The sequence below is a fragment of the Anomalospiza imberbis genome, chromosome 3 (assembly GCF_031753505.1).
Source record: "Anomalospiza imberbis isolate Cuckoo-Finch-1a 21T00152 chromosome 3, ASM3175350v1, whole genome shotgun sequence".
NCBI classification, from domain to species: domain Eukaryota; kingdom Metazoa; phylum Chordata; class Aves; order Passeriformes; family Viduidae; genus Anomalospiza; species Anomalospiza imberbis.
This window is the reverse complement of record NC_089683.1, coordinates 86,812-108,707: the sequence shown is the minus strand read 5'-3', so window position 1 is coordinate 108,707 and position 21,896 is coordinate 86,812. Positions and strand designations below refer to the sequence as shown.

The 21,896-nt window shown below is 49.9% G+C and overlaps 1 protein-coding gene and 1 long non-coding RNA gene across 2 annotated transcripts in view; one reads left to right on the top strand and one right to left on the bottom strand.

Annotated features, from left to right (window-relative positions):
- Nucleotides 1–21,896, bottom strand: part of IFT172 (intraflagellar transport 172) — a 39,462-nt gene that overhangs the window by 4,920 nt on the left and 12,646 nt on the right. The window contains exons 15-42 of the mRNA XM_068183039.1: nucleotides 21,321–21,433; nucleotides 18,901–19,068; nucleotides 18,439–18,575; nucleotides 17,485–17,592; nucleotides 16,872–16,956; nucleotides 16,454–16,546; nucleotides 16,046–16,123; nucleotides 15,419–15,667; nucleotides 13,833–13,911; nucleotides 13,307–13,427; nucleotides 12,793–12,937; nucleotides 12,630–12,719; nucleotides 12,127–12,224; nucleotides 11,760–11,895; nucleotides 10,291–10,407; nucleotides 9,583–9,725; nucleotides 8,869–8,962; nucleotides 8,585–8,649; nucleotides 8,272–8,452; nucleotides 7,673–7,782; nucleotides 7,124–7,253; nucleotides 6,442–6,540; nucleotides 5,981–6,090; nucleotides 5,420–5,483; nucleotides 4,718–4,804; nucleotides 2,803–2,919; nucleotides 2,238–2,348; nucleotides 1,375–1,494 (exon numbers count right to left, since the gene is read on the bottom strand). Coding sequence (XP_068039140.1) covers nucleotides 1,375–1,494; nucleotides 2,238–2,348; nucleotides 2,803–2,919; nucleotides 4,718–4,804; nucleotides 5,420–5,483; nucleotides 5,981–6,090; nucleotides 6,442–6,540; nucleotides 7,124–7,253; nucleotides 7,673–7,782; nucleotides 8,272–8,452; nucleotides 8,585–8,649; nucleotides 8,869–8,962; nucleotides 9,583–9,725; nucleotides 10,291–10,407; nucleotides 11,760–11,895; nucleotides 12,127–12,224; nucleotides 12,630–12,719; nucleotides 12,793–12,937; nucleotides 13,307–13,427; nucleotides 13,833–13,911; nucleotides 15,419–15,667; nucleotides 16,046–16,123; nucleotides 16,454–16,546; nucleotides 16,872–16,956; nucleotides 17,485–17,592; nucleotides 18,439–18,575; nucleotides 18,901–19,068; nucleotides 21,321–21,433 — 3,248 coding nt within the window. The remainder of the gene's footprint in view (nucleotides 1–1,374; nucleotides 1,495–2,237; nucleotides 2,349–2,802; nucleotides 2,920–4,717; nucleotides 4,805–5,419; nucleotides 5,484–5,980; nucleotides 6,091–6,441; nucleotides 6,541–7,123; nucleotides 7,254–7,672; nucleotides 7,783–8,271; nucleotides 8,453–8,584; nucleotides 8,650–8,868; nucleotides 8,963–9,582; nucleotides 9,726–10,290; nucleotides 10,408–11,759; nucleotides 11,896–12,126; nucleotides 12,225–12,629; nucleotides 12,720–12,792; nucleotides 12,938–13,306; nucleotides 13,428–13,832; nucleotides 13,912–15,418; nucleotides 15,668–16,045; nucleotides 16,124–16,453; nucleotides 16,547–16,871; nucleotides 16,957–17,484; nucleotides 17,593–18,438; nucleotides 18,576–18,900; nucleotides 19,069–21,320; nucleotides 21,434–21,896) is intronic.
- On the top strand, nucleotides 8–2,598 carry LOC137470060 (uncharacterized). The gene is made up of 2 exons (XR_010996870.1): nucleotides 8–88; nucleotides 744–2,598. It is a non-coding gene; the product is annotated as an uncharacterized lncRNA (long non-coding RNA).

Below are 21,896 nucleotides of genomic sequence, written 5' to 3'. Positions count from 1 at the left end.
TTCAGCAAAGAGAAAACAGCTTGGAAGGGATCTCATGAGATCACCCCAGACTCACAGCAAGGACTCTGCACTCACACATGTCCTACAGGTAAAAAAGGTCAAAAACCTCAGTCCTGACCCTGAGTTCCCTCACTACAGAACACATGGACTGTCACCTGAGGGTGAAATTCTTCTGCTTTATAAGGCTTGCTATTTTTCACAAGAAGCCACACCGAAACATCCCCCATCTAAGTCACAAAACAGGTGAGAATGGAAGGCTTGACATTGCTGGCAGTTCCCAAATCCTGCCCCTAGTCCCAGTCAAAGCAGAGGCAGCTACATGCCTGGTTCAGGAACATGCCTGGTCAGGTTTAGACCATCTCGAGGAATGGAAATTCTCCAGCCTCTCCAACAAACCTATTCCAGCCACAGTCTCAATAATTTTTTTTCTTGTATGCAATTATGTAAAAAATTTGGAGCAGGGGTGAGGAATTGAAGGGTAATTTCACTTTTCTGCTGCCAGATACCCATTGTCACAGAAGAACTGTCAAGGCCCCCCCTTCTTCATATTATATTCTGGTCCCAAATAGACTGCCCAGCCCTTCAACATTGCCCAGTTGTGGAGATCTGTACAGGTTTCCAAGACATCAGACTTGGCTCTTGCTGTCTGACATGTCTCTGGACCCCCAACATCCACACATACAGCCATGGGGAAGTCCCGGTCTTCCCTGTGGCTTTCACTGGGTTTTTTTTCCTTTTCCCAGCCTTCTCCATCACAATTCTAGTACCACATCCATCCAGAGCTCTGGAACAATTCCACAATCCCACATGGATCAAGACTTCAGCAGGGAGGCCAAGAACAAATCCCAGTGCACACGAGACTCCAAAACAGTCACAGGGCCTTGTGATGCCCCCACACAGGTCCATGAGCTCCCAAAGCCCCCCAAGAGGCCCAGCACAGAGGACCAATACCTGCTGAAGCCCTGAGCAGATGATCTGCTCCGAAGACCACGTGTGAAGCCCAGCAGCTCTTGGAGCCCAGGAGAGCAGAGAGGAAGCCATCCCTCTCTCGGGAAGATCAGATTTTTTGTGATTCCTAATTTTCTACTGGCACCTCCACTCTCACAAGTCATGCCAAGCACAAGGAACAGCTCCTCCCCTGGTTTACAGCTCAGCCACAGTGGCTGGGACAGTACCCACGGTAAGCAGGAAACTCCACCCACATTCCCACCTGCTAGTGGTGGGCTCCCAGATTACTGCAGTCCCATTCTCATGCATCCACGATGGGCGATTTGTGAAGTGGAATAGTAACCTCTGAATAGCCCCGAACCTGCAGATCCCCATGGGGTTCCCCACTCTGGGTGGTGACCTGGCAGAGGAACTCCAAAGCCTCACCAGCTGCTTCAGGCCCTGCGCGGCGGAGCGGGTGGCGCAGTAGTGGGAAATCAGCAGCATCCTCTCAAACTCCTCGTGTGCTGCAGTGTTTGCCTCGCTGGACTTCACAAAGTTTTCACACTGAGAAGAGAAAATGAGAGGAACTGAGAGCAGGAGAGCACGAGGGCACTCTTCATCCACATGAGACAGGGAAGTTGGGAGAGAGAAGGATCTGAACTATCCAGACACCTCTGGGATTGGACAAGGGCTGGGCTTTGGGTGCTCTGGAGCTGAAAGCATGCTGAAGGAAGGAGGCTGTAGAAGCTAGGGAGAGTCACCAGTACTGCAACAACAGCCGGCTCTGGAAGCAGGGGTGAGGATTTTTTGATTTTGCTTATGCTCGCAGTAGGGACAGAAACAGAGATTAGGCAGTCATGGCTCTGGCTGAGGTGCTCTGGATAGGAACGAGGAGCTGAGGAGCAGAAGGCTCTAAGCATCCATGGGAAGAATTAATATTTTCCAGGCTCAGTAGCTCTGTGCTTTCCCCATGCAAGCTGCTGAATGTGGGCTAGGACGAGAAGAGGACATCACAACAGGTCCCATGTCAAGTGACACCTGCAGCTCTGCGAGGGCCAGTGTCCAGACCCACTCCTAGGATTTGGCCTGGAGCACAGGGTCTCCTCCTCTGCCTTCTCTTGCTCAGCCACATCCACTTCCCAGGATCCTGTTTTCTGTCCTGTTTTCTGTCCACACTGCCAGCTCTTTACTCTTAGCTTGTGTTCTAAAACCACTGTCCATGTCACCTGTTGAGAGACTGGTTCTTCTTCCTGTTCAGTCGAGACCCCCTGGCTGGAGCTGAGCAGGCAGCGAGCAGCCACACTCACCAGAGCAAGGAGCACGTCTCGCAGCTCAGCCCAGCTGGAGTACGCCTCAGCACAGTTCATGCCAGGAGCATTCATCATCTCCACAAAAAGACGCTTGTAGATGTTGAAATTCTGCAACGAAAAGGAGACAGGTGTGGAAGGAGACAGATGAGGAGTCAGAAGACTCCAGAGTCTGCAGCAGACTCTCCTGCTGCCAAGCACAGGCCAAGAAAACGGCTGCAGAGGGGCAGTGCTGCAGGTCACTGGCTGCAAGGGGGGCTGGGGACAAGGCAGGCAAACAGGGAAGGCTGGAAGGATGCTTCCTGCAGCCAATGCTCTCAGAGAGGCAAATGGCTCCTTTTGTTCTGAACTTGGGGCTCAAGGTGCTCAAAACAAACACAAACACTCAACTTTCCCTTCTCCTTCCCGTGGAGAACATGCCAGGAGATTTCCTTCAGCCCTCTGGAAGAACCCACTGCAGGGCTGGGCACGCTGAACACGAGGCAATCCCAGCTCAGGCTGGGAGCCTGACTCATGCAGCACATCACAGCACACTGAACAGCCCACCTGGGGATGCCCTCCTTACCTGTGGGTTGGCAGGTGCTCCGTGCAGGACGTACAGGTGCAGGGCTTTGTCCCAGGAGCCCTCACAGATCAGGTGTGTTGCATACAGAGCCACGTACTTGTGCAGGACCTGATAGCTCTGGAGAAGACACACAGAAAGCAGCAGCACGAGACTGATGAACTTGGTGGGGATGGATTCAGCCATGTGTGCACAACGCCACACACCTGAGTCCCAAAAGGTGAAACAGGTAATCAGAGCCAGACTGCCCTAAGCACACCTGGGGTTTGATTTGGGCCATACTGACACCTTTATCTTGGCTGGCTGATGCTGTGCTGATCCTCCACACACGCAAATACAGCTGTTTTGCAGCTGCCCAACACTTGCCAAACACCTGAAGGATGCAGCACCTCTATTATGTGTCAACAAGGATACCAACTGTAAAGCAGCCCTTAGTCTAACACAGAAAGTAACTAAAACCCTGGGTGAAGACGTTTGTCATTTACAAAGCTGCTCTAGTCCATTACCCACACGCTGCCAACAGCTCCAGGCCACCTTAGAGTGCTTCTCATACCTGTGCTGACCCCATAGACACTGCTGAGGACTGCTGTTGGCCTCACAGAAATTCGAGTGAGGAAAGAACTGCTTCACATATGCATAAATATAGTAATCAGAGGAAGAAAATGGCACAAAATATGCAATCCTGTTAAAAACTGAGCAATGGGAGCAAGTTTATTATGCAAGAAAGACGAGTGTCCCAGCAGATGTCCAAACTCCAACAGCCAGATGGGTGCTGGTGAAGCACCACGTTCAGTATAGCTAGGGATAAAGGTTAAGTCTGGTATGTGACCTGTTTTGATAAATGTACCACTTTTGCTGTATAATCACTGTAGAGCTGAGTCACAGTGATTATATTCTGCACTGGTTACAGAAAAGGGTCATGCCAATGCTCTCTTGGAGGCACGAGCAGACACCAAGATCTCCTTAGACTCAATGTGGCCTTGTGGTGCCCAACACAACAGAGTCTTTCCCATCACATGGAGCGTGCAGTTATTCTTTGTGGCTCCTGATAAGCAGCATATCAACAGGGGAGCCTCCCAAGAGAACAATGACTTCAACAGAGACCATCTGCATCACAGAGAAGCCCAAGTCAAAGAGACATCAAGTTCACTCTAGTAGAATCCAAACTTAGGTTATTGGAACCAAAGTTATAAAGCCAGTCCCAGACATTCCCAGTGCTTTTCCAAGGCTTCAGCTGGCCTGAGTGACAAGTTGTGATATCCCTTACTAACTGCAGATGCTGTTACCAAGGCTGCCCTGTTATTCTATCTGAACCAATATCTCACTCCAAAGAACTGCCTGCCCTTGGTTACCTCCATGATCAACAACCACTTAACCAGTAACTGTTTAATAACCAATCACCAATCAATAACCACTGAATACAAACCATCCCTCAAAATACATCCTGGTAATTGAGAGCTGTCTTCTCCTGTTACTGCCTTGAAAGAGCACTGTAAAACAGTTTCATTTTGCTTTTCTCCATTTTATTACTCTGCTGAGGTAATTTTGTTAGTTTCAGGTCAGTAAAACTGAAAAAATGTCAGATTTGCTTTTCTGACTAGGATGTTTCATTCTGACTGACACCACCGCTCTCAAGAACATAAAGAAAGAAGGCTTTCTTCTACAAATCCCTGTTTCCATGGTACCAATTACTTCCAGCCCAAACAACTCATTTAGCTTCTTCCAATGCTCCATTAATCACAAAATTTAAACACAATATGCTTCCAGGTTCTAGCACTTCCCCACTCAGCCTCACTGGCCACGATGGGGACAGTGGTGTGGTACTTCCTGAGCCCCTGCAGTGGCTCTCCATGCTGCCCACCCACTGCAGGGTTCCAGGACCCCAGGTCTGTCCCTGAGGGCACACAAAAGCACTCACCTGCTTAGCTGCGACCTCCAGGCACTTTTCCCACTGCTCCTGCTTTGCATATATATCCAGAGCTGCCACGACATCAATTCCCACCAGCTGAGGATGGAAACAGCCATAAATTCATTGTGCAGGCCAGGCTTCCTACTCACATCCACACAAGCATCAGGTCACCCATGTCTTTTTTTCCCAGACACAGTCTCTTCCCCTTCACGGCATGAAATCACAGAGCCTGTGTGACCCATCTTCTACTCAGAGGGACCTGGTCAGGCTGAGGAGTTTGGCCCATGTGAACCTTATGAAGGTCAACAAGTGACAGGTGCTGCACCTGGGTCAGAGCAACCCCATGCACAGATGCAGCCTGGGTGGAGAATGGATGGAGGGCAGCCCAGAGGAGAAGGATTTGGGGGTGCTGGTGGACAACAAATTGGACATGACCTAGCAATGTGTGCTTGGAGCAACCCAGTCTAGTGCAAGGTGTCCCTGTCCAAAGCAGGAGGTGGAATGAGATGAGCTTGAGGTAAGCTTTAAGGTCCTTTCCCAGCCAAACCCTTCTATGATTCTGTGGTCTGGCATGCAGTAGCCATGGCTCACAGGCACATACAGACTTCTCACTCATACTCATAGTCAGGCAAAAGGCCCATGAGAAAGGCCCCAGGATCTGCACAGGTCCTGACATCACTCCCTAGCCTGAGAGACATCCCACAGACATACCGAATCCACCTTTCCTTGTTTTTTTAAATACTCCTTATAACGCTGGTCCACGTACTCCTCTGACCTGTGGGTAGAAAGAATCCCATAAGGCAGCATGACTCATGTCTTGCAGCAGTGCAGAGGCTGGATTCAGCTTTGGAACTAGCAGACTTGCAGCTGTGCTATGTCTTGCTAGCAGGCTGCTGGTGCACAGATGGACGGGGAAGGAAAGGGTCTAAGCAGCTCTGCACAACATAATATGTGAGGAGAACAAGGGATCACAGGGCTTTCAGAAGGAAGTGCATGCACAGAGCTATGGCAAGGGAAAGGGAGATAGGAATAGGGGTGAAACCAAAGGGGATAACAGTTTCTGTGGGATGTGTGGCAATAGAGAAGTGTCAGAATGTCACATGGCTTGGGAAGGGTGGCTGTGGAGAATGTACCCTGTTGAGCCTGGGAAAGCCACTGTGGGGAGAATCCAGGAAACCTAGGGGCAACAGGACAGGAGAGGACAGGACAAGGGACCAGCTGGGGGTGGGAGGGGGAACAAAAAGGGTGTAGTTTGCAAAGCTCAAGGCATACCTGGGGTCAAACTCCTTGGCTGTGTGCTTGGCTTTGCTCCATTCCTCCCCTTCAATGAAGGCATCAATAGCTTCTTGGATGAGGTCCAAGTTTAGGTAGAGCTCAGCTGCCTGCAGGGCCAGAGACAGTTCCATGGGAGACAAAACCCCAAGGGTTCTCTGTATCCCAGGCTGAAGCTGGTGCTGGACCACCACACAGACACAACAGAAAGTCTCTTCCCAAAAGATAAGCCTCTCCTCTGCTTCCTGCCTTCTCCCAAAGCCTGTCTCTCTCACACTTTTCCAGGACTTGATTCATTCCCCTCTTTCGTCCTCCCTGAAAATTCTGCATGGCCTACCTCTAGATAAGGCCATCCATCCCGTCACCCCAGGATGTGACCAGACCTGCTTCCCTTGGACAGAGCTCTCCCTTCCAATGTCACTGCTTCTTCAGCAGCCCTGGGGGCAGGAGCCAGTCCTCACCATGCTGTATTTCTTCATGGCCACCAGCTGAGGAGCCACTGTCCGTGTCACTTCCATGCTCTGTGACTGATCCAAGAATTTCACAGCCAACTCAGCAGCCTGTGAAGAGAAATTGTCAGCATCTCAATTGATAAAAATGGTGGGAGAGTGGGATGAAGCTGGGAAGTGCTCAGTTCCAGCTAAAAGACAGACAGTTGGAAGCACCTGAATGATGGAAAAAAGGGAGAAATGGCAGGTCGTTTTGACAAGTCAGAGGAGCAAAGCCCAGCTAGTTTCACACAGGGGAGAAGATCAGACAAGGACATAATTGCTGTTGAAGTTGGGACAAGGACACGGGTGTGAGTGAGAAGAATGAGCACGAACACAGCACAAAGGCTGGTGGCATGGAGCACAGGAAGGTGCTCCTCTAGCAAGGGCTGAGTCACAGAGTGCAGCTCTGCAGTGCAGAGAGCTGTGGGCACACAGACATGGCCCTGCCACAGGCAGAGGTGCCAGAGCAAGGGAGGGAGCACCATGCAGGATAAGCACAGCCTGTCATGGCTCAAGAGAACAGCTATGAAGGCTTTCAGCCCTGCAGGCTCTCCTGAGCCCTGCAGTGACACAGGTCTCTGAGGTGCACTCAGGGTGGGAAGAGCTCCCAGGCAGAAGAGCAGGCGAAGAGAATCCCAGCCCCTGACAGTACCTTCAGTAAGCACTTCTCCACCAGGACACTGTTGCTGGGATCCCGCACCTTCAGGTAGCAGTCCACTGCCCTGGCGTACTCCCCAGACTGCTCCCACTCCCGTGCCTGCTCCAGCAGCCCTTCAGCTCCACTGCAGGAGGAATGCAGGCTGTGAGCAGGACAGAGCTGCTGCCAGAGATCCTGTGGACAGTGTGTAGGGTGTGGGCAGGGAGGTGCACACTACAGGTAAGCAGGGAGCTCAGACAGAGCAGAGAATGTAACAGAGAACATGAACAGTGCTGAAGAAGGACCCTGGGAATACAGGAGACCAAGGAGATTTGTAAGTGAGGCAAGATGCCATCTGGGAGATCTTGGATGGCAGAAATAAGACTCCCAGAGAAATGAGGAAGGATGATAGGAAACCTATGCAGTAAGAAGTCCGGAGTCCTCAAGAAGGAAACAAGTGGATGTCAGGGATCCCATCAGGCTGTCTCTGTAAGGCATCAGCAAAATGGCCATGGGAAAGAGCTTCCAGGCTATCTCCTGCAGCCTGACCACAGCACTCCTTACCTGGAGCCTTTCTTGCCAGCCTCTCTGCCACACTCCTCCTGCAGCTCTCCCAGTCGACCAGGCATGTATTCCTTGCAGATCCGCAGGGCCTCGCTCCACATGCCGGCCTCCTGCACAGGCACAATGGGGAGAGGTTTTCACCAGTTCATCGGGATCCCCCACACGCCTGCTATCATGTAACACATCTGTTCCCTCATGCAATCTTGCCAGAGAACCGACTGGAAGAAACAACCACAGTAACACCACCCAGTTCTTCAGGGGAATGGGGAATGCTCATCCATTCCAGCTACCTCAGTGGAATGGGCACTTAAGCCTCCAAATGCACCCACTTGTGCTACCCCAAGGAGCACCCACAATCTGGCAGGATACATCCTCCAGAACTGTGAGAGAGCAAAGCTATGATATGAAATCCACTGGTTCAATCTTCAGGCCAGAATTCAGTTCCTCTAGAAACCCTGAGTAAATGGTTTCTCTTTGGCTGCTGAGCTGACAGGGGGAGCTGGGAGGTGAATTTCACTCCTTCATCTAAAATGGGTTCTTGTCCAGAACCCAATTTAGGGTGTGAGGAAGGCAATGATGTTGCTACAGACTGCACTCACCTTATAGTACTTGATGGCTAGCTCAGGTCTCTGTGCTCGCAGGAGGAAGGCCTCTGCCTTCTGGAACTCTCTCTGCTCAAAGGCAAACTGTGCCTGTCCCACCAGCACATCAGCCACGCTGTCTGGGTCATGAGCCTCAGCCACACGCTGCGCAGCGTCCCAGTTCTGGTTATGCACAAACCTGGGGGATGGGATGTAGCAGGGACACGAGATGTAACAACAAGGATGACAAGGAGCAGCCCAGTGCTGGAGAGGCAACCAGGCTGGCACTGCATGGAGAGAGCAGACACAGCAGGATGTGGAGGACACATACATCAGCACGGCTTCCTTGGGCTTCCCAGCTTTAATGAACTCTCCTTCAGCCTCTTCAAATTTGCCCTAGAGGAGAAGCGATTTGTTTGCACACCTTCCTTTTCTGGCATCATCATACGACCTCCTCTACTCACCGCAAGGCAGGGAGCATTTCACTGTCATCACAGAGCCCTTTGGAAATGCAGGGACTGCAGCCAGAACTGTGACTACTGCAGCAGCCCAGGGACAACTGCTCAGTTACCTGAGGGACTAGAGAACTTGCACCTGTTCCAGGGGGAAAATTACCTCATCTTCTAGGAACATGGCATACTTTAAGTGTATGTCTGGCATCTTCTGCTTCATGGAGAGGCGGGCCAGTTCAAAAGCAAATTCGAAGACCCTGCAATGAAAGAGAGAAGGACTCTGTGCTGTGAGTGTATGCCTTCATCAAGAACAAGACATCAAGCAGAGCACAAGACACTGGGAGAGGAGAGAGGGGAATACAGGGGGTTCCAAGTGAATCAGCACTGCCTGCTCCTCCTGTTCCTGACCTGGAGCTTTTAGAGTCCCCACTAAGGAAATCTGGCTCCTTCACACCTGCTCTTAGAGCCCAAGGCAGGAGCCAAGAGATGTGAGAACCTCGGGAAGAGCAGTAATGAATGGCCATACAGGCAGACACCTGGCCAGCTGCAGAGCAGGGCCAAAGCTGTTGTGGCAGACAGTTACATCTGGTGACATGAGGAGTACCTCCTCTCATGCTCAGAGGCTCTCACAAGCCTTCCTCTGCAGAGGTTGAGGGCAAACTGCATTTGCCTGCCAGCTCAGACTTGGCATTTGAGAGACTGACACAAAGATGAGAAGTGGGATGAGTCAAGGATGTGGAAGGCCTGTGTGAAGCATTGTGGGGTGGGAAGACATGTCATTTTCTGGATTTGCAGCTACCATGTGCACACAGTTATCTTGGCCACACGTTTTTCTCTGGTTAGGCAGAGGGGAGGGAGGTGTTGGGCATGTGCATACCCGCTGTCTGTTGCATGGTCAATGGCCATCTCCAGAAGTCCAAATTTGCTGAGGAGTTTCACAGCTGCCTCTCCACCCAGGCTCTTTGCCCACAGATAGGCCACGTGCTTATGGGAGTTCGCACCCCCATACGCCTTGGCCACCTGTCCAAAGAAAAGGAAGAACCCAGTGTATGTTTCACCTTCAGCAGATTGAGCCCCTCTCATGTGCTGCCTGCCAGCAGGAGGGAGCGCCAAAACCATCTGTTCCCTCCCGACAAACCCTTCTGCAACCACCACTGCACTGGTGAGGGGGACAGCAAGACAAAGGCATACGCGGCGCAGCAGCAGCTGCTGCCTCAGCACAGCCGCATCACGCTGGGACAGCAGAAGTGAGCCCAGCATTCCATGGCCACACTGAGGAGAGCAGTGCTGGGGGGCTGTGGCCAGAGCAACACCTCTGAGGTACAACAGGATGCAGTGATCGGGGCAGAGCAGTGCCTCGAGGAAGGCAGCCAAGCAGAAAGGCCAAGAGTCAAACCCTGCTTTTGGACTGCAATGCTGCAGACTGGGAGGCCCACAGGCTTCCAGAGCTGGGGCAGTTCTCAGGCTGGGTAGTGAACACCAAATGTTCTGATCTTGCAGTGAACAGAGACAAAGCAGTTTCCACCAGGATCCCACAGCCAGAACCTGACCCCTGCACAGGTGGGGAGCTGTGAATGATTATTACCCTGTATGCCTCTTCCCACATGTCATTCACTCTGTACATGTTCACGGTGGTCTTCCAGTCTTTGGCTTCCAGGTAGTGGTACTCAGCCTCCTGCAAGCGCCCCTCTGCCTCCAGCTCCTGCAGTCAGAGGCAACGAGACAGTGACACTAGTGGTGGTGCATTCTCCCCTTCTCCTTCACAGGCTGCAATGTGATCTGAGAAATGCTTGTTAGGCCTTGGCCTTGAAAACACCACCTGGGCTCAACTCTTCCTGAGCTTATCAGAAACACTGTCTTGCTCCCAGGAATGGCTGCTGTCTAATGAGCTTCTGTTTTCCTTGTGACCAGCCTTGGAAAATATTCCTCTTGCCTGAATAACATAACATTCCTGTTCTCACACTTTCAGAGAAAATGCCAACCCAAACCCTGGCCAGGATGAAACATTGTTATGACCGAAGCCCTTGCGACCCTATAAAGAGCAATCCAGAATTAGACCTTTTTGAGTTGTCCTGGGACCACAGTGGGCTGTGACCAGCAACCTCCCCCTGGAGGGGGACACCTCTCAGAGCCAAAACCCTCAGGCTTGCTGTTCTTGGAGGATTGCCAAAACACAATGTGTCCTGGGCTGATAGCTCCTTCCTTGAGGCCTGATCCTTCACCCACTGGGAGATGCAAAGGCCTCCAAAGTGAGGATTTCACTGACCTCTGGGGGGAATTTTTCACAGGTATCTTGTAGGCACTGCCTCTTTCTCTCTGGGTGCATAAAGATGCACATATGCTATAGCAAATCTGGGAGTAATGTGGCTTTCTTAGATGTTTAAGTATCTTGGATATCTAAGTAAGTTCAGCATGAAAGTAAGGTTAAGTTATAAACTTATTTAAATGCTGCTAAGTGTTGTCCTTTTGCTAAATTGTTAAACATAAGTTATAGGCAAAGTGTTGCTAAGTGTTACTCTTCTGCTGAGTTGCTACATATAACTTCGAAGTTATAAGTTAGGCTAAACGCTGTAAAGTGTTATTCCTCTGTTAGATTGTAAAGGTTAAGCTATAAATTAAGTCAGATGTAAGTTAAATGTTTTCCTATGTTAAATTGTTAATCTTAAAGTAAAAGTTAAAGTACTCTTACATTCGAGTGCTGTTAAGCTTTTAGGCTGTGTTCTTTTTTATCCTTGTCCACACTGTCTTTTGTCAGACACACACACACACACACACACACACACCCATAGATAGTTCTTAGTTAATTTCTTTTTTGATTGCCTGGATTTTGTTTGGTTTTATTGTTGCTTGTTTTTCCATGTTGTGCCTTAGCTGTCCTGTAAGTAGCAGAATTAATCTTGACAACAAACTTGTTGTGCTTTGATGCTTAATATTAAACCTGACTTTTGCTCATACCCTTGTCACTGACTTTTTAAGCGATCTCAAACCCTCGTCCGTAACAACAATCTTGCCCCTGCTTGGTTTAGCTGATCCCCTGCCATGAGATGCACTCACCTTGCCCAGGTGCAGGTGAGTATCTCCAAGTAAGTCCTTGTGGTACTTGGCTACTAGGCAAACCATCTCATCATACATCTTACACTTCTTGTACATGGTGATGGCCAGATCGGGTTCATTCACAGTGATGTACAGCCTGGCAACACGAGCACATCCAAACAGCTCAGCCAAGGACACGACCAGTCCCTGGAATCTTTCCACATCCTGAAATATCAGCTTCAGTTCTCCGTGTGTGGAGAAAGTTCCTCTGACCATTCCAAACCCCAGTCCCAAATTCTTCTCCTAACCCAGGAAAGGGCATCTCCTCACTACAGCCAATTTCTCAGGGCTCAGTCTTGGGCTGACACCAGTACTGGAAGAAACTCACCTCTCTGCTTCTTTGTACTTGCCCTGTCTCTCCATCTCCTGGGCCTGGGTTATGTACAGCACAGTCACATCCTCCTGGCTCATGCACTTGAGTGCCAGCTGCCAAAAGGAACACACAGGGAGAAATGAACAGCAATTTCCTGACACGTGACAGTGAAGGAGAAGGGGAAAACATATTTCCTTCCTATGTGACAAACAGATATCCATGCTATATGCTCTGCAAAGAACGGGCAGTCATTTGTCACTGTCACAAAGCACACAGGACCAGCTCTTGGAGAGGGCCATTTGTGCTAGAGGTGCACCCACATGGGGCTGAGAGAGAGAGAAGGCCAGGGTCAGGGTGGGAACATTGGACTTCTTGCTGGCTACTGGATGTCCCTGCACATGCAGCTGGGAAGAGTACTGGTTGATCAGGTATTGGTGCACAAGGCACTACCACCTCCTGATGGAAGACGTCTCACCAAGTGGGGTGAGGTTCACAGAAGCTTTGGCTTCTGACTCTACCTTGTGAGCCTGTTCCCAGAGCCCGGCCTGCGTGTACATGTCGATGGCATCCTTGGTCTGGCCTCCTTTGATGTACAGTTCCTCTGCAACCTGCCAGGAAAAGACCACACTCAATACAGCTAAGGGACGCACAGAGCAGAGGTGACTGTGTCTGGGGCCTCACCTGATACTCCTGTAAAGCTGCATAATGCTGGGCAATCTTGAGGTAATATTTGGCTGCTGCCTGTTTGTCCTGCAAGTCCAAAATGTAGATGGCCTTCTTCCACTGCCGGGCTCCCAAAGCTGCCTCGAGGGCCTTAATTGAGCACCTGGCACCAAACCCATCAGTCTTTAGAACCAGGCAGCAGGCATCTCCTCTAGCTACACTGTGCCAGAGAGACTAGAGTGCTCTGCTGCCTGATTCAGCTTCCTGAGTTAGGGCAGCATAAAGCAGCTGAGTAACTGGCAGTGCTAAGGGGGACGAAAGAACTGGGACAGCAGGGAAGAGCAATCAGCACTGTAAGACCTTGGGAGAGATGTGGGAAGGCATCAATGGCTGGTGCACACAAGCAAGCGGGGCACAGCTAAGCGGGGCAGTGGGGGTTCACTCGGGCAAACCCCCTGCTGACAGAGGTAAAGCTATCAACTTCATGCCCTGCCAGTACCCTGCTGCTTATACAGCCTTCCCCTGCTCCCACCTGGCTTCGATGTAGTGGTTAATAGCAGCATCCAGCTGTTTCTGCTGCACCAGATGGTCTCCCCAGGCCTCCTCCAGCTTCACAACTTCTGCAGGAAATGCCAGGCGAGCCAGCTCCACGGCTGTAAGGAGACACAAGAGCTGCAGTGCTGAGGCCAGCAGGGAAGCAGAACTGTGGGGCAAACATGGGCCTTGGATCTGGCACAGGAGGAGGGGAATGGTGACTGTCTAAGCCAGTCTGGTGACTTCAGCTCCAATGGGTTACCCAGCAACCTAGAGCCTGTGGAGAGCTGGGTCAAATCCATGCTGGTGCAGTCAGCCCGGTCAAGGCCTTGGGAACAAGACACTCTCCTGGGACTGCATGTGCAAGTACAACTATGTGAAAATACACTGAATGATATGATAGGTGGAAGCTGCAGAGCATCCAGGCATCTCCAGGCCCCAGGGCAATATTTCATGTTGCCACCAGGCCAGAGCAGCCAGGCTCCTGCTGGAGATGAGTGGGAGGAACATATTCAGCACGGTACCTTTCAGGAAGGCACTGCCCTTGCCGTAGCACTCCAGAGCCTTTCGTGGGTTCCCAACCTTCTCAAACAGGTCTCCAGCCTAGTGACAGATACAAGCTGCCAGTTTCCAGAGCCACCACCCCCCCACATCATCACACCCCACCAGTTCCATGCACACTCCTGCACCAGCTCTGCCTTCCCAACTAACCAAGCGTATGGGCTTAAGGAAGTACTAGCAAAGACAGCATGTGCCAAGACCATTGTCCTTTCTGCTGACTGACCCCAGCACAACCATCCTGGAAGACCAAAGGCTCATTCCCTTCAGTATTTGAATGGTGGCAAGACCACACAGAAAGAACTGTAAAAACAGAGCAAGGATATACCAGCCTTTCCTCTATTTGTCCATGTCTGACAATCTGCACAGTAGAAGCTGCCTGAGTTTGTCAGGATGCCCCCACATCATCCTATTTAATGGCTTTTGACAAACTCTACCTCCATGATTTGTCTGTCATTTTTGGACTATTTATACTTTTGGTAACAACATCCAGTAGCTGGGAGTTCCAGTTATTCTTTCAACTGAAAGCTTAAGTAAAGCTTTATTCTTTCAACTGAAAGCTTAATAAAAGATGACAGGTTTGAAAAAGTACAAAGTTGTCTTGTGTTAAAATGGCCAGAGAATGCTGAAGATAAATTGAGACTAGAGAAATGTAATTTATAAAGGAGACACAAAACGAGCTAACAAAAAGCAGTATTTTTTTCACACAACATCTAACTGAACTGGGTAACTCATAGCCAAAATTGTAACTTAAAATCTACATGTGGTTCAAGCAATAATTTGACAAGCTCATGGAAGTAAAATCAACCAAGAGCTCTTAAACACAGAAGTAGAGCTGTTCAGGAACATTACAGGCTGCAAACTGCTGGACCCCATGAAAACACACTAGGGGATATACCACCCAGTATTTGCCTGCCCTGTTCCTTATTTTCCTTTCTTAAGCACCTGCCAGAGGCCACTGTTGGCCAGGATACTGACTGTGGGCAGACTCAGCATTGCTTTCTTACATTAACATGATGTGCTGTGGAAAAACACGCTTTGGTTTTAAAACTGTCACCTCACAATAAGTTATCCATTTTTTGTGTTATTAGACACCAAATGTGTTATTAGAGAATAATCACATCCCTTCTTTATGATATTCAAGGCTCTACAGTCTTCAACTCCTTTGTTCTGCTTCCTTAACTTTTCCATTTAGACTATCCTTATGCTGTATTTTATCCTGATATGAGGAACCACTGACATTTCCACAGTGATATCAAGTTTTCAGTTTGATTTGCGATTCTGCTCCTGTTGATTCCCATCTTCCTTAGCTATTACTGACACTCTATATTCTGGAGAAATGTTGCCAATCAGATGTGATCTTTTTCCTGATTAATAACAGTAATTCTAGCCCTCACCCATGTACAGTGGGTACAGTGAGGATTTCCTCACAAATGTTAACTGCAACCTCATCAACCCAGAACTACCTCTGCTACCTTCCAGCCCAGTCCCCGCCGTGTCTCACAGGTGCAGAGGATGGGGTAAGGGCCCCCAAGTGGGAAGGGGCATTCACCTGTTCATACAGTTCCCCTCTGATCAGTGCCGTGGAGATCCTATCGATGACATCCGTGTTGGTGAGCAGCTCGTCCCTGTTCATGGCTAGCCGTGCTGCTTTGGCTGGCAGCCCTGCCCGCAGATACAAGCTGATGGCTGCCAGGTAGTCGCCCTGTCCCTCCTGGACCTCCCCAGCCTTCTCCTCCTGCTGGGTATCCAGTAGCCATTGGTAGTAACCCCGACACAACTTCTCCAGCATTGGGTGTCCCTATGGAGAAACACAGAACTGGTAAGACCTGGGGAGGGTGAGATATTGCCCAGCTCATCCTGCAGGCTCTGAGCACCTGGTCACATCACCAGGCCTCTTGTTGTCCAGTTATCAGAAACTACAATGCCAACCCTGAGTACCATGGCACTACCCATTCTTTTTTGAAGCCACAGATACTCCTAAAGCAATTTTGGTAGCTTTTCTCCCTGTTCATCCAGGTCTGTACTTACACCAGTGCAACCTTCCCTTCTACTTGGAGCCCTTCTAAGCAGAAGCAAGGTAGGGCAGGTGAAAAGAACACAGACCCTGAGTGGACTCCCAACCAGAAGATTTACCAAGCAAGACCAGCCTATAGCCCAGTGCAGCAATATTCTGTACCTTGGCCTTGGCCACCACTATGCATTCGTCCCACATGTGCAGCTCCTGGTACATGTCCATGGCCTCCTCTGGGGCGTTCTGTGTCAGAAAGCAAAGTGTTAACCTGAAGGCTCCAGGTTAAGAGCAGACACACTGCTATGGAGCTCTCACAGCAGGCAGGGTTAGATGTGCAGAAAACACTTGGAAAAGTGTAGTGTCTCCTTTACTTGGATATACATCCTCCCTCACACTCTTCATACATCTCAGGGTAATCCTACACCTCAGAACAAGGAATACTCTTTCTACTTCATGGAGAAAACTCTTCTCCTAGGAACAAGCAACATCTTCCTTTCATCTTACAGCAGAGGGCACACACCTCCCCATCCAGAAATAAACAGAACCTTTTCCACTCCTTGTTCTTTTACTCACTTGTTCCAGAAAGATCATCTCTGCCAGCTTGTAGTTCTTGTCTAGCATGGCCAAGCGGGCCCGCACCAGGTAATGGTCTGTGCCGTCCCCACCCTGCAGACAACAGCAGCAAGCTCAGTTTGCTGAGGGAAAGAACAGGCTCTGGGATGGAACATGGAGGGGACTGCAAGTGGAGGTTGGGTCACTACAAAAACGAAAGACAGTTGAGAATCACAGCAGTAACAGGCCAGAACAGTATAAAATGGCCAGCCTTGAGAGGGACCTGGTAGCTGTGGATGGAAGACAATGTCAGCAGTTTCTACATGAAGAGATACTGGTCTGTAGCATGACACTGGTGAGCAAAGACACAGAAGATAATGTGCATGCAAGTGTTTACAGGCAAACTGCTGCTCTGCAGAGCAGGAAAAGTTTGACTTACATGCTCCTGAGCTGCCTGGTCAGCAATGACATTGGTTTCATGCAGAAATCGAGCCTTTGCCATGTTTCCCAGAGCTGCAAAGCACCTGGAAAATGCAAAGCAGTTAGTCAATACCCACTTTTGGTCCAAGATAAGAAAATCAGAAACTAGGCAGCAGACTCAGCTCAGCAATGGGAGAGGTGGGGTGGCCCTACTTCAAGAGAAGCATTTTGCCAAGACCTATGTTAAGATGTGCCCTCTAGCCCTGCTCCAAGGGAGAATCCGGGAACACGACCAAGGCTCATGTTTCATCCCCCCAGGCTTCTGCAATGTCTCTCTCTGACAGACAGAACAGACATGAGCTGTTGATGTCTGTCAGCTCAATGAGTCCTTGCTATACACAGCTTTGGGCTACCATCAACAACAATTTATGCTACAGACAGAGGTCTTCCCAGCCCTGGTTCTGGCATTACCGGCTGGGATGAGAAGGCAAAGCCATGGCCTGGCATAGAGAACACGGTGAGTCTCCAGTGCAGGGAATATTCCAGACCCTACACAGAGCCACATCTTTAGCTGGACCCTGGTTTCTGGGATTCAGCAAAGAGCATGTTGAAGCCATGAAGATGTGGTGTACCTCTCTGCAATGTGCAGCTGTCTTGCTTCCAAAGCCAGTCTGCTGAGGGTTTTCCACATGGCTTCAGTCTCTGTGGACATTTCCAGTGTCTCCAAAAATGCAGCAGCCCTTGATACAGAGAGATTTGCAGATTTTCAGTGACAGAAGAGCTCTCTGAAGAAAATCCCATACTGAGACAGGAACTTCCTAACCAGAGGGCACTGAAACAAAAGCCAGCTGGGTGTGCCCAGCTCTGAAGAGGACAGTGTGAGGACAGCTCTGAACACAGAGCCCGACAGAGCAGAAATTCAGACATGGGGAAATTCAGACATCATGGTTATTCCTACCTGGGCTAAGGTACTTAGAGGCAGATGATCAGCAGAAGGCTGTAGCAGTGTAGGACAAATCTAAAGTGCTCTGTCTGATACAAGTCCCTACTGAGAAAGTCTCTGAAGACACAACAGTGCTAGGAACATGTGAAGTTTTCTCCCCTGGTCACTTTAAAAGCCCTCTAAGTGTCAGCAGTACCCAGGCAGCTGCCACGACCACTTCAGGCAGTCAGTTTTCACTCTGCACAGCTCCTAGATGTTTCCATGATACTGCTACCATCCCTGGAAGGGCAGCAGTAAAAGCACCCAAGCACCACTTCACATCTAGCTGCTCTGGACACACTCTTATTCACTGCAATTAACTGACAGCTACCTTCAGCAAAGCCCTGTTGGTGTCTATGTGACCAGACTGGCCAGTCTCTCTCTGAGTTTGAAACCACAAAGCTGCAAGGAGGCAGAAGCTGAAAAATCTCTTCTGAAGGACTCTGATGTTCATTATAGCCAGACCTGCCACCAACATCATGCTGATAGTCTGAAGTTCAACTCTGGAAAGCTGTGCTGCTGCCGTTCATGGGTCTTTGATTCCCAGGTGTCTGGCATGTGATACGAGCTACCTGCCATTCCCACTGGCATATCCAGCACTTACCTGTGATAATCCCCATCATCAATGGCAGTTCCAAACTCTATGAGGCCTTCATCCAGGGTGTAGGGCACAGTGTTCACCCCTTCAGATACTATCACTTCAGTCTTTCCATCATTTCTTTCCAAGCCTACGATATCCCCCTAGAAAGAGTACCAGCTGTCAATACTCTCCTGCTGATCTGAAGTGTGTGGGGTTTCAGGGGTGTGAGGGCAGCACTGCAACAGCTCTCCAGTCATCGTTCTTCTGAATGAGCTCACACTGAGCACTGAGCCATGAACAGCTCCTTGCTCCATCTTCTGCCAGAAATGTCTGCCACAAAGTTGACAAATCAGCTTGTATTTTGTCCATGAGAAACTGACAGTTCCCTTCTGTCTCCCTTCTGCCATACCACCCTTGCTACTCCCACACATGTGAGGAAGAAGAAAAACAAACTGCAGGAGGCAATCAAAGTCTCCAGAGTTTTACCTTCAGAGGAAACATGGTGACTCGCTCTGGAGCATCAATGTTGTACCAAATGCAAAGACTGTTTCTGTTCTGAGCAACCACCACATCACTGCCAGGGACCCACTGCACGTAGGAGCAATAGCTCAGAATGGTCGTCTTGGTGCTGCTCTCAATGTCATAGAGCTGCAGCTGGAGGAGGCAAAGGAGAACAGGCTCAGCTGGGCTTGTGGCTGGGCTGCTAGCTCACACAAACATTGCAGGAACAGCTGAGCAGGCATCTTGGAAACAGACATCACCCATCAGGAAACAGACTTTTTCCAAGACACACATCCTAAAATTTCATACTTATTTACACACTCCTGTAAGACCTTTTTAAACCCTTGCAGCATTTTAAGCTCTTGCCCCCCTCAGAGCTTGGCACAGACATATATAAACCTTGTCCTACTTCAGTTCCCTCTCAGCTGCAGAGCTGGAACAGGAAAATGGGCTCAGAAGTCCTTCATGGAAACAAACTAAGGGACCAAGAAGGGGCTTCCTCTGCAATTTTGGGCTGAACTCTCCATCCCAGGCACAGTCCTATTGCAATGACTACTACCAATAAGGTGAGAGGTCAGTTGTTTGTAGAACACACTGCCTCAAACCAAACACTACAGTTTGGAAGGTGTAACCTGACATATGGCGTAACTTTGCTATATATATGATGTCTTGTGACTGAAAAGTCCCAGACTGTCTCTATTCCTTGTCTTCACCTAGAGAAGATGAGAAAAAGAAGAGAGAACAGTGCTAGTCTCATGACACACCTATCAAAAGAGAACAAGAATGTCCCTGTTTCAGTCTGTGCCAAAATGGCTGGAGAAATCATAGAACCCCAGAATGGTTTGGCTTGGAATGAACCCTAAAAATTATTTTATTGCAACCCCCTGCCATAGGCAGGGACACCTTTCACTAGACCAGGTTGCTCAAAGTCCTGTCCAACCTGGCCTTGAACACTTCCAGGGATGAGGCAGCCACAGCTTCTCTGGGCAGCCTGTGCCAGGGCCTCAGCACCCTCACAGGGGAGAATTTCTCCGCAGTATCCCATCTAACCCTGCCCTCTAGCAGTGGGAAGCCATTCCCCCTTATCCTCTCACTCCAGGCTCTTGTCCAAAGCCCCTCTCCAGCTCTTTTGGAGGCCCTTTAGGCACTGGGAAGGGCTCTAAGGTCTCCCTGAAGCCTTCTCTTCTCCAGGATGAACAATCCCAATTCTTTCAGCCTTTCCTCATAGAAGAGGTGTTCTGGGCCTCTGTGGCCTTCTCTGGACTTGCACCAGCAGCTCCAAGTCCATCCCCTGCTGGGACCCTACATCTGGAAGCAGCAGATGAGGATCTCACCTAAACAGGGCAGAGGAACAGAGCCCACCCTCCCCTGCTGCCCTCACTGTGGGATTGGTTCAGGACACAACTTATGCCTGGTCTTGTTCTATCTCAAGAGATTCCCATGGGCACATGAGCTTGTCCAGGTTCCTCTGGATGGCTCTGTCCTTCAGGTGTGTCATTCCACCCTCAGCTTGCTGTCATCTGCAGGCTTGCTGAGGGTGTACTCAATCCCTTCATCTGTATCATTAATGAAGATATAAAATAGTACTGTCCCAATAAAGACCCCTGAGGGGCACTGCTTGTCACTGATGTCCACCAGGACTCTGAGCTGTGGCCACTTCCCTCAGAATGTGAATGTTCACCCAATTCCTAATCTAGCAGTCACTCCACCATCAAATCCATCTCTCTCGTTCAGAGAGAAGGATGTTGTGGGGGACTGTGTGAAAGGCTTTACAGACATCTAGATAAAAGACATCCATAGGCCTTCCCTTGCTCACTGATGGAATCTCTCCATCAGAGAAGGCCATTGGGTTGGTCAGGCAGGACTTGCTGCTGGTGAAGCCATGCTGGCTTCCTGAATGACCTCCCCTGGTTGTCCTGAATCACCTTCCCATTCCCCATATGCCTTAGCACTGCTTCTAGGGGGATCTGTTCCATGATCTGCCAAGCCCCAGAGGTGAGCCCACCAGCTCAGCAGTTCCCAGGGTCCTCCTTCCTACTCTTTTTAAAGATGGGTACAATGTTCTCCTTTTTCCAGTCACTGGGGCTTCACCTGACTGACATGATTTTTGAATACCACAGACATATGTACTGCAGAAGAACCTATGATTTTCATTGTCAGGCGTGATGACATGAAGCAAGATGTCCAGTAACTAAGTTCAGCATTAGCTATGACCTCAAGAATGCAACACTGCCAGCTCATGCAATCTGGACATGGTCAATCTTCCCCAAAGGAGCAGTAAGCAAAAAATCAGGAGTATTTCAGATGTGCTTCTCACCTCCCTCCCTCCCTCCATTCAGGCATATCTGTCTCTACCTTTCCCCACACACGCCATCCTGCCACATGGCCTGAGGTGCCTGTCTCACCCTCATCTTTTTGTCCCTGAAGAGCAGTTTGTGGCCTGTTTCATTGAGCTCCAGCCAATCGATCTTGCTGTCATGACTGATTGTGCCAGCGTTGTAGCCACCAACAAGGTCCACTTGGGAAGGAAAGAAAGGAAACAGTGTAAGTACCTGATGTACCTCAAAGCGCTCAACACCCGCAGCTGTGCCAGGGGAATCAGATGCCTGGGACCTATTTAGGGCAAGACCCTCAGCAAAGACACTGGGACATGGACACCAAAAAGCAGTAACATTTTGAAGCCTTCTCAGCAGCAGCAGCTCTCTCCCACTGTCTGTAAGCATGCACAGCTCATGGGCAGTGCAGGCAACAGAGAGTCTGGGTCCAGGACACAGTCACAGACACCCATGGCTGTGTTCATGACAGGTAGAATCCTGTCCAAAGTAGGACAGCCTGGTTTCCAGGGGACTGCTGCTAGGCAGAGGGAATGCAAAGGGGAACTTCAAGAATCTGCTGCTTGGTAGAGCCAATGCACAGAGGACCTTCAGGGATGTGCTGCCTGGCACAAAAAATGAAAAGGAATAAGGAAGGCTGGCAAAATA